The sequence below is a fragment of the Piliocolobus tephrosceles genome, chromosome 13, assembly GCF_002776525.5.
Source record: "Piliocolobus tephrosceles isolate RC106 chromosome 13, ASM277652v3, whole genome shotgun sequence".
Taxonomy (NCBI): Eukaryota; Metazoa; Chordata; class Mammalia; order Primates; family Cercopithecidae; genus Piliocolobus; species Piliocolobus tephrosceles.
In genome coordinates this window covers 3485549-3496193 of record NC_045446.1, presented here as the reverse complement: position 1 = coordinate 3496193, position 10645 = coordinate 3485549, and the positions used below count along the sequence as shown (strand labels likewise).

Sequence of the window (10645 nt, the reverse complement as noted above, 5' to 3'; positions counted from 1 at the left end):
CCACCATCAACCACCACCATCACCATCATCACTGTCACCATGACCATCACCATCACCATGGTTACCGTCACCACCACTACCTATGGTTACCGTCACCATCACCACCACCATCAGCACCATAACCATCTTCACTTCACCTTCACCATCACTATCAGCCACCACCATCATCACCACTTTCATCATTGCCACCACCACCACCATCGCCTTCATCATCAATACCTTCATCATTATCACCATCAGCCTCACCATCACCAACTCCATCATCACCACCTTCAGCATCACCACAATCAGCAGCAGCAGCATCACCACCTTCACCAGCACCACCAACACCACTGCTATCATTACAGCCACTACTTACTGAGCATCTATTATGTTCCAGGAATACCATATTATGATATATTTGTTTTCTATTTTTAGTCCGTTAGCAACCCTGTGAATTTGGTATAATTATCCCCACATTACAGATGAGGAAATTCAGGGCCCTAGAGAGAAAATCGGTTGTCCAAGGCAAGGCAATGGGCTAGCCCAGATGAAACCCAGACCGCCAGGCCTCTTTGAATTACTGTTCCACTTTCTCAGGGCTGCCTCCTCACTCCTTTCCTTGAATCCTGTCTTGATTCAAAGGCACCTCTGTCCCACCCCTGAACCGTCTATTGTTCAACACTACTCCCTGCATGCCCTGTGTGTGTGTGCCTTGTATGGCACCTCTCCTGCTTAAAGTTGCCAGAGTGGTTTCTACTGCCTGCATGAGTACCTGCTCTAATGCAATCACATGTCTCACACATGTGTAGACAAGGGGGAGTGAGTACAGCAAGGTGTTCAGCTGGTGACTCAGGAAGGAAAGCAGCTTTGGGTCAAGTACAACACACAGTACCTGCAGGACAAAGGTAGGGGTTCTGCATTCCTCCCAGTCACTTACTGGCACTTACTGGAAGACGCGGACATGAAGCTCTGCCTCTCTTGGCATCACACGAGATGTGGTTTGGACCAGCTTCTTTAACTGCATCAGTAGGACACTCCAAAGAGTTTGGGGAGGGCATGAGGGAAGAGATTAAAGACACCCTAGAACCCTAAGGAGGAGTAGAGGGATACACAAAGCTGGATCCTAGACCACTCGCAGACATTCCAACTGACATTGTAACCAGAGATCAAGGGGCCAACCAGCCCAGAGCCTATGACCCTGCCCATCGGCTCTTGGAGGCTAGGCAAGGCCGGGAATCAAAACCAAGGGTGCCAGCTAAGGCATTTCTACCCAGACCGAAGAGGGGGCACACAAGCGGGAATTGGAAGAGCTGTCCCCCTGGAAGGGGAGGGCTCTCCACACTACCTCCAGAGGCTTCCTGGCTGCAGGAGAAGCCACTCAGTCCTGGGGAGGGGGATCCATCAATAAGACAGATGGGGGAGAGGAACAGATGCAGCCTTCCATTCCAAGGTTTGGCAAAGGATGGCCTGCAAGCCAAATTGGCCCACTCCCTGTTTTGTAAATAAAGTTTTATTGGAACACGGCTACACTCTGATTTACATACTGTCTATGGCTGCTTTTGCACTACAGTGGCAGTTGAATTATTACGACAGAGTCCATGCAACACGCAAAGCCTAAAATATTCCCCAACCAGCTCTTTATAGCAAAAGCAGCTGGCTCCCATGCTAACCTGTGGCCCAAGGTGGGTAGAGGATGTCCTGAGAGCCCCGGCCAGCTTGGGACCCTCGTGGAGCCGGCAGCTGAGGCATAGGAGAAATATGGGGCATATGGAGTGTGGTGTGATACCGCGTCAAGTTCAATACAGATCATCAAAATATGTTAACCTTTTCTAATCAGAAAGAAACATCAACACTTTCAAATACCATCTTGTCCACAATTATTTCAAGTGACAAAAAAACAGGCTTTTCTGGAGTTTTCAAGATCAAATGTGCTTGCAATCTACTGGGGAAAATTAAGGAATGTTTTTCCCATCCAAAGCAGTAATTAGGAAGCAGATGTTGGTGCAGATGTGTTTACCAACCACAACCAAGCCTCATGATGTGTTTTTCTAATGCAGCTGAGTAACGAATCTCCACACTCACACAGACATTTCAGCATCCACACGCCGTGGTATACCTAGGGACACAGCTGCATGCAAACCACATCAATGTGCTTTCCTTGAGGGGGAAGCTGGCAGCTCTGCAAAATGCTGCTCACAGCTCAGTTGAAATGCTACCCAACCACAGCCAGCCTGGCTGTTCTCTTGTGCCAGGTATGAAAGACAGCGGCTTATGCCTCTGATGGTATCCACACGTGTTTCCTCTCAGGTAGACCCAAGGGGAAGGGAGCATCAGCAGAGAAAACAAGGAAGGCATAATAACTGTCTGGTCCTGGACATTTTGCCCTGGCTATGTCTTGCAAAGGGCTGCAGAGAAAAATACACAACTGTGTGAGGGAGTCATTAGCAGAAGGCTTGACTCAGGGGCAGGAAGTCTGAATGGGGCCTTGAAGGATGCATAGGAGTTTTCCAGGGCAAAGAATCCAGGAAGATTGAACAGCTAGAAGCAAAGTGGGACTCCAGGAGAGTGGCTGGAGGGGCCTGGGCTGGTGACTAGCCATGGAAGGGCTGGGGAACGGCTTAGGTAAAGGATGAGGCTTGAGATTTCACCCTGGAGGCCACTGCGAGCCAACAGGATGGGAGCACTGCTTTGGGATGGGAAGAATGCCGACAGCCTGCAGAGAATGGACCCCAGCACAAACAGCCCTGGGCATCCAGCAGAGTTCCTCCTCTGAGATCTCCCTCTGTTCCTCCAGGACGAAGAGCCACATCCCCTCCCACCCCACGTTGCTCTGGCACTTAGTGTAGCACCCATATCTCGACACCCTCCAGATTTGAAGTTCCTTGAAATCAGAGAAAAAGAAAAGAGAAGGCAGGGACAGCGAAGTCCTTCAACAGTGATGTCCAAGAATTAACCTGACTTTGAGCACCAAGGAAACAGAGAAACAGCCCCCTGTCCTCCTAAAGCAGTGCCTGCACCCTCCCATGCCCTGTGAGCCCAGGGCCCCTTCTCACCAGCTCCACTCCACAGGCTGTCCCGCCCCCTGTCCTCCTAAAGCAGTGCCTCCCCCCCCCATGCCCCGTGAGCCCAGGGCCCCTTCTCACCAGCTCCACTCCACAGGCTGTCCCCACTGTTTAACCCCCCAACGGCTCCCCCTTCCTGCGGGACCAGCAGGCCCCCCCTACCCCGCTGCTTCACCTCCCCATGAGGCCACGGTGCACACACTGGGCGGGGTGTCACTTGGCCTTGTCATTTAGGATTGAGCCTCCCAGAGGGCAGGGCTCACATCCCTGGAGCCTTCAGTGTTTCCCAGACACATTCATGTCCTGCTGTCCTCGGCTCTCACACTTGTTCTCACAGGGAAGAGTGTGAAGATGATTTGCTTTTTCCCATCAAGGTTCCACTTGTGGGTATTTTTCCCCAAAAGAAATGAAAACAGGGCCTTGAACAAATATTTGCACATCTATGCTCACAGTGGCATTATCCACGACACCCAAACGGTAGAAACCACCTGAGCGTCCCTTGACAGATATCCACGCACACGACTCACACAACGGAGTATTATTTAGCTTAAAAATATTATTCAGCTTAAAAAGGGCCAAAAATTTCGACACAAGCTACAGCATGGACAAACCTCGAAAACATTGCACTCGATGAAATAAGCCAGACACCAAAGCACAAATACTTTATGCTTCTACTCATATCAAGTCTCTACCACAGGAAAATCTATAGGCACAGAAAGTAGAATGGGGGTTGCCAGAGGCTGAGGAGAGTGGGGAGTTACTGTTTGATGGGGACAGAGTTTCAATTTTGCAAGATTAAGAGAGTTCTGGAGATGAATGGTGGGCAGTTGCACAGCCATGTAAATGTACTTAATGCCACTGAATTGCATACTTAAAAGTGGTTAAAATGGCATACTTTGGTTATGTGTATTTTACCACTGAATGAAAAGGCACATTGGGGCATATCTGTCCCATGGAGTGGTGGAAGGCTTTTTGTTATTTTTTATTTATTTATTTATTTTTTGTGATGGGGTCTCACTCTGTCACCCAGGCTGGAGTGCAGTGGCGCTATCTTGGTTCACTGTAACCTCCACCTCTCGGGTTCAAGCAATTCTCTTGCCTCAGCCTCCCGAGTAGCTGGGATTACAGGCCCACGCCACTACACCCGGCTAATTTTTGTATTTTCAATAGAGACGGTGTTTCACCACGTTGGCCAGGCTGGTCTTGAACTCTGACCTCAAGCAATCTGCCTGATTTGGCCTCCCAAATTGCTGGGCTTACAGGAGTGAGTCACTATGCCTGGCCAGGCTTGCTTTTTACATTTTTATTTTGGAGACAGTGTTTCGCTCTGTCACCTAGGCCGGAGTGCAGTGGCATGATCTTGGCTTGCTGTAGCTTTAAATCCCCAGGCTCAAGTGATCTTCCCACCTCAGTCTCCTCAGTAGGTGGGACCACAGCCACCATACCCGGCTAATTTTTAAATTTTTTGTAGAGATGGGGTCTTACCATGTTGCCCAGGCTAGTCTCAAACTAGATCAAGTAATCCACCTCCCCTTGGCCTCCCAAAGCACTGGGATTACAGGTGTGAGCTGCTGCACCTGGCCGGAAGGCCTGCTTTTGTCATGTGATGGTGCCACGCATGCCTGCTGGGGGTGCCAGAACTACCCTAAGGCTTTGTCTGCCACGTCCTGCCCCATCTCATGACTCTGATCTGCCCCTCTCCATGTTCCGCATAGAGACCTGCTGACACGGTAGATGGCCGACTCCAGAACTGAACAGAGTTTGGATCCCAGCTACGGAGGGTGAACAAGACAGCCTGGCTCCTTGCGCGTCTTCTGGAGCATGAACAGTGTGGAGGCGTGGCACTGACCAGACCTGAGTCCTGCGCCCAGTTCTGGCACCAGCTGTGCGAGCGCGATGCTCACCTTGCTTTCCTGGGGCTCTGTTTTCCCCCTTCTACAACAGGGTAACAGTTCCCACCGAGGCAGCAGGTGAGGATGACCTGAGACGCCCCCTTCAAGGCTTTCCCGGTGCCCCCCAGGATTAGGGCTGGTTGGGGTGCATGTGAGAAACAAACTTACCCATTTAAACCCAAAGAATGGACTTAGAGACCCGGAGAACAGCAAAAGTGAGACTCTTAATGATGGTGTTGTAAGATCAGGTGTCTGATGGGCAGGCACACCCAGCACCGTTTCAACAAGCAGTGTATCCCTCAGTGCACAGGTCCCTCCCCCAGTTCCTCATAGGCTGAGTACTATGGGTTACGATTTTTCCAGATGTTGCCTATTGGTTGTTGGGTTGGAGCTTTGGGTGTTTTTTTTAAGGACTACTTTGCTGCATTTTGTTGCAGCCCACCATGTGTTGCAATTTTAGTTAGCTTAGGGGCTTTTTAAGTATTTGACTCATGACCCATGTAGCTGGGCAGGCTGGTAAGAACAGACAAAGCGAGCTATTTTGCAGGCTAATAAACTTTCATCTTAAACTTTTTTGGTTTGGGTGAGGGCAACTAAGGGGCAGAGGCTGACAAGCAGGCATTGGCTATTTAAGCAGGGGCTTAGTATATTTCGTTTCTTTTGTAGTTTGCTGACCTAAGCCAATCTAAGGCACTCTGTTTTGGGAATGGACCTCTGTCCACATTATTTCCTTGAGGCATGCTCAGCACTCACCTGGTTGTAGAGGGCGCAGATGTGCAAGGCCGTGTTCCCCGAGGCGTTCTGGGCACTCATGTCTGCCCCGTAGAACAGCAGGTGCTCCAGGTGCTGCACGTGCCCGTACCTGCAGGCCTGAAACGCAGAACCCAGGCTGTGAATCAGGAACCCTCCGCCATGACAGCCGCACGCACACACAAAGTACACCAGCCACTCGGCTTATCCTTCAATGCACAGGTCCTTCCCCCAGTTCCTCATAGGCTGAGTACTATGGGTTACAATTTTTCAGATGTTACCTATTGGTTGTTGGGTTGGAGCTCCACCAGAACCCCAAGGCAGGGCAGGGCCTGCACGGACCCCAACCCCCCACCCACCATCTGGGCAAGGGCTCCAAAGACGTCAGCAAGCACCGCCAGACCCCTGGCTGTGGATCGGGGAGAATGACCTTCATGGCGGGATTGGGGACTGGTGCTCAGCTGTGAGACAGAGGGTCTGGGAAGGAGCCCCAAAGTTCCTTCCATTCTGATCTGGGGGCCTAGAGCCCGGAGGTGCAGGACGTCTTTCTCCCAACCTCAGTGCCCAGCTCCACGAGATGCAAACCAGAAGGCTCAGCCTGGACCTCGGTTACCCAAGCTCCCCCTTCCAGGGAGGCGGCACGAGATGGCCAGGAGAGGCCTTCGCAGTCTCTTCCCTGCGTTGTATCCACAGAAGGGAGCCCTGTCCTTCTACGTGTGATGGACGGCTCCACGATGGCTTTAATGCAGCCCAGCTCCTAAGTAAGTTGCAGGACGTAGGGGTAGGGTAGCCCTGCAGTATGACCAACTTCTCTCTGAGAACTACAACATGTGTGGCTTGTGAACCATCAGGACCTGGGGGTCAAACAGACCCAGGCCTGAACCATTTGTCAGAACTTTCGCCTCAGCACCTATGCGCATTCTCATCTATAGGCAAGAACAACCCTCAACCCTCGCGGGGTTCAGATGAGAATCACATGGGACAAAGAACCCCACAGGGCCTCACACGAGGCCGGGCACTGAGTCAGTACTTGGTAAACCAGCGCAGCCCCTCCCCGCCCAAGCTCCCAGGGGCCAGGGAGGTCCCCGTGCAGGTGACGAGGGCCCTCTGTCCAGCCACACACTGCCCAACACTGTGGCCACAACCTTGGACCTGGAGAAAAGTGGGTCCTGACCTAACACATCTCACCCCCAGGGTTGGGAGGGAAAGAGGTGAGCCCCGCCAAGGGCAGGCAGCCGAGGGGTGTTGAGAGCAGTAGGCGCCGTGGTAGCCCAAGAAGGGGTTCTCATGAATCCTGCTCTACTGCTAATTGAGACAGATAGAGGCGAATTTCACCTTCTCAGGGTCCACGAGAAAGAACTACACCTCAGCAAGATGAGGAAAGATGACAGGGAGGATACTGAAACTATTAATTGGATGAGCTGTTAAAACACACACACACACACACACAAGAAATTTCCATTTACCATTGCTGTGCCTCCCACAAATCTCATTAATTTATAAAGTAGATCCCTGTTGCAGATCTCGTTGCTGTCACCTGCCCGGCCCCACAGCCCCTTCTTCTGGGAACTGCACCTGTGTTTGCCTTTGGGGGCTACCCAGCTCCACTCTCAGAGGTCTGGGGAAGGCCTCCCCACCCTGCTCCTGCAGAGGCACAGGACACAGGCAGGAGCCATCAGGTTCCATCTCCCCAGGCACAGTAAGGGACGCCCATGTGACCTCAGAGAAGCTGCCATGTCTCAAGCTAAAACATTCATCAGAACTACTAGGAGAAAAGTTCTTTCTTTCTTCCAGAGTGGGGAACAGGAAAGTGACAGAGCCCTGGAGCTGCCGGGACCCTCAACACAGAAGGGAAGTGTGACGGGGGCAGGGAGAGGAAGAAAGGAAAGAAAGAGAGAGAAAGAGAGGAGACAGGAAGAGACATGGACAAAGCCAAGACGACACTGTCGGAGCTCCTCTAAGCTACAACTGACCCTGGAATTTCAGGGACATAACAATTAGGCATAATTCCCTCCTCCCACCCACCCATTTGCATTGGGATTTGTGTCCCTGAAACTGAAGGATCCCTGGCTATTTGGCACTCCCCAAAGGACTTCTGGGAGGCAACACTTTGTTACAGCTTAATTTAATTGCTCTGTGGTCAATAAAGACAACTAATGTTAGCATAAAGACACTGAACAATTAATCCACACTCATTATTCCCCTTCCCCCAGTTAATCTGAATTTATGAGCTTGTAAGTTCCATCAGTCAGATGATGCCAGAGCACTCTTTCCTTGCAAGGGCAAAATAGGCTCAACGGGAAGAGATGAAAACAGAGCCGCTGACTCCGGGCGGACGTCTCGTAGGCGTATTCCCAAAAGCATGCTTCCATTTTCCACTTTTCCCACGTCCATTGCTTTATAACACACAAACCCAGGAAATACAGAAAAGTGCTGAACAAAAACCAAAAGTCACCCAGAATTCCACAGTCTTAGCACTAGCAGTAATTTTTTTTTTTCAAGCATCATTTCAGCTAGTCTCTTCTTCTGTTTTAACCCCTGGTGGTTGAGGCACAGAGCTCAGAGCTCGTGCCTGCTAAGGAAGATGCAGCTGCCATGCAAGGGGGTGAGGGGGATCCAAGCCAGATAGTGGGCAGACGGGTCCACAGATGGCTACACGCAGGACTCTGCACACACAAGGACATTCAAGAAGGGGAATGGGAGCTGGGCTCTCACTGTCAAAGAAGGAGGTTATAAATACACTACAGGAGAAAACGAGAACATGCCTTGTGGCGTTGGCTTGGAATGGGAGTATCAGTAGAAACTCACAATGTTTAATATACAGACTAATAAAAATTAAAATGTGGACGCCCACGTGTCTACCCATCCCTAACTCTGCCTACTGAGAGGGTGGGGGACAGGAACAGCCCAGCAGCCATCAGCACCCCAACCACCTGCACCTTGGCTTCTAAATACCACTCCACACCAAAAAGAACTAGGCTCCTTGGAGAAACAGCTGATTCCTGAGGCAGGAAAAGAGCAAGGTGAGCCTGAAATACTTCGTTGTGCCAGAAATGAAGAAAATGGAAAAAAAAAAAAAAAAAAATCAATGTCCCTGTGTCCCGAGGACACAGGAGCCATCCTGAGGGGCACCCACCAGCTAAAACTGGGATAATAATAATGGATTATTACCTCCTGAATAAAGAGAACTCTGCAAGTCTGCTTTGTTGTAAATATATGAATAAACAAACAAGAAGAGAAAGCTTTTCTTTACAACAGAAAGCCAGCTAATAAATGTAGAAGCAATAGTAGGATTAAAAAAAAAATCTCCATTTAGCAACTATGATAGCAATAATTCCGGCAAGAAAGGCCAATGGATGCCAAAACTGTCAGGTGAAAGGGGTATGAGAAAACAGATTTTTTCATAGCCTCAAAGATCACCAAAAAAGATCTATTAATTACAAAGGAGGAAAATAAGGCAGGAGGTGGGACTCGACTCTGGAAGCGGGACTCAGACACCGGACCAAACTGAGGACTAGCTAACACAGGGCGGGGCAGAAGCAGCTTTCCATAAGACATGCCCATCTGTGTGCCACATCAGTTTACGGTTGCCATGGCAACACCCAGATGTTACCACCCCCTTCCCTGGCAATGGCCTGATGATTTGGAAGTTACCACCCCTTTCCTGGCAATTCCTGCAGAACCTGTCCCATAATTTGCATGTAATTAAAAGTGGGTATAAATGTGAGTGCAGCATGGCCTCTGAGCTGCTGCTCTGGGCACACTGCCTCTGGGGCAGCCCTGCTCTGCAAGGAGCAGTCTCTCTGCTGCTGTTCACAGCTGCTTCGATAAAGGTTGCCAACATCGCCATCCTGCCCTGGAATTCTTTGCTGGGTGAAGCCAAGAGTCCTCCCGGGCTAAGCCCCCTTTTTGGGTCTCGCTTGCCCTGCATCAAAAGAGGAGAAACCCAGCAGACCCCACCTGACCAGGTGGTCAGCGTGACGTTCACAGTGAGCACCAGACGGATGGTCCCCATGTGTCCCTGTGAGAACGTGATGCTGACAGCACAGCATCCTTTCTAAGGCATTCCTGCCAAATGCACACGCTGGATCCCATCACAAACAAACACCGAGCAAACCGAACAAAATGACCACCCCAAAATCTTCAAAACGGTCACAGCCACGGGAATTAAGGGAAGCCAGAGGCAGTCTCCCAGATGGAAAGGCTCCATGCAGGGTTCCAGGCTGGCTCCTCTTCTATCAGGGACGTTACTGCGACACCAGCACCACTCAAATGTGCTCTCCACGTGGAGGGCACAGGGGAGGTCCTTGTACTATTCTTGCAACTCTTCTATAAGCTGGAAATGGAAATAATCATTTACAATTTTAAAAAGAAAGTAATAGGCTGGGCGCGGTGGGTCATGCTTGTAATCCCAGCACTTTGGGAGGCCAGTATGGGTGGATCATGAGGTCAGGAGACTGAGGCCATCCTGGCTAACACGGTGAAACCCCGTCTCTACCAAAAACACAAAAAATTAGCCGGGTGTGGTGGTGGGTGCCTGTAATCCCTGCTACTCAAGAGGCTGAGGCAGGAGAATGGCATGAACCCAGAAGGCAGAGGTTGCAGTGAGCTGAGATGGTGCCACTGCACTCCAGCCTGGGTGACAGAGCAAGACTCCGTCTCATAAATAAAAAAATAAAGAATCAGCCAGGTGTGGTGGGTCACGCCTATAATCCCAGCACTTTGGGAGGCCGAGATAGGTGGATCACGAAGTCAGGAGATTGAGACTACCCTGGCTAACACGGTGAAACCCCACCTCTACTAAAAAATACAAAAAATTAGCCAGGTGTGGTGGCGGGCGCCTGTCATCCCAGCTACTTGGGAGGCTGAGGCAGGAGAATGGCGTGAACCCGGGAGCTGGAGCTTGCAGTGAGCCGAGATTGTGCCACTGCACTCCAGCCTGGGTGACAGAGCGAGACT

The 10645-nt window shown here is 50.7% G+C and overlaps 1 protein-coding gene across 1 annotated transcript in view; it reads right to left on the bottom strand.

Annotated features, from left to right (window-relative positions):
- The window catches only part of SHANK2 (SH3 and multiple ankyrin repeat domains 2), a 646969-nt gene that overhangs the window by 506082 nt on the left and 130242 nt on the right, over positions 1-10645 (bottom strand). Inside the window, exon 8 of the mRNA XM_023186421.2 lies at positions 5690-5806. Within this exon, the coding sequence (XP_023042189.2) occupies positions 5690-5806 (117 nt within the window). The remainder of the gene's footprint in view (positions 1-5689; positions 5807-10645) is intronic.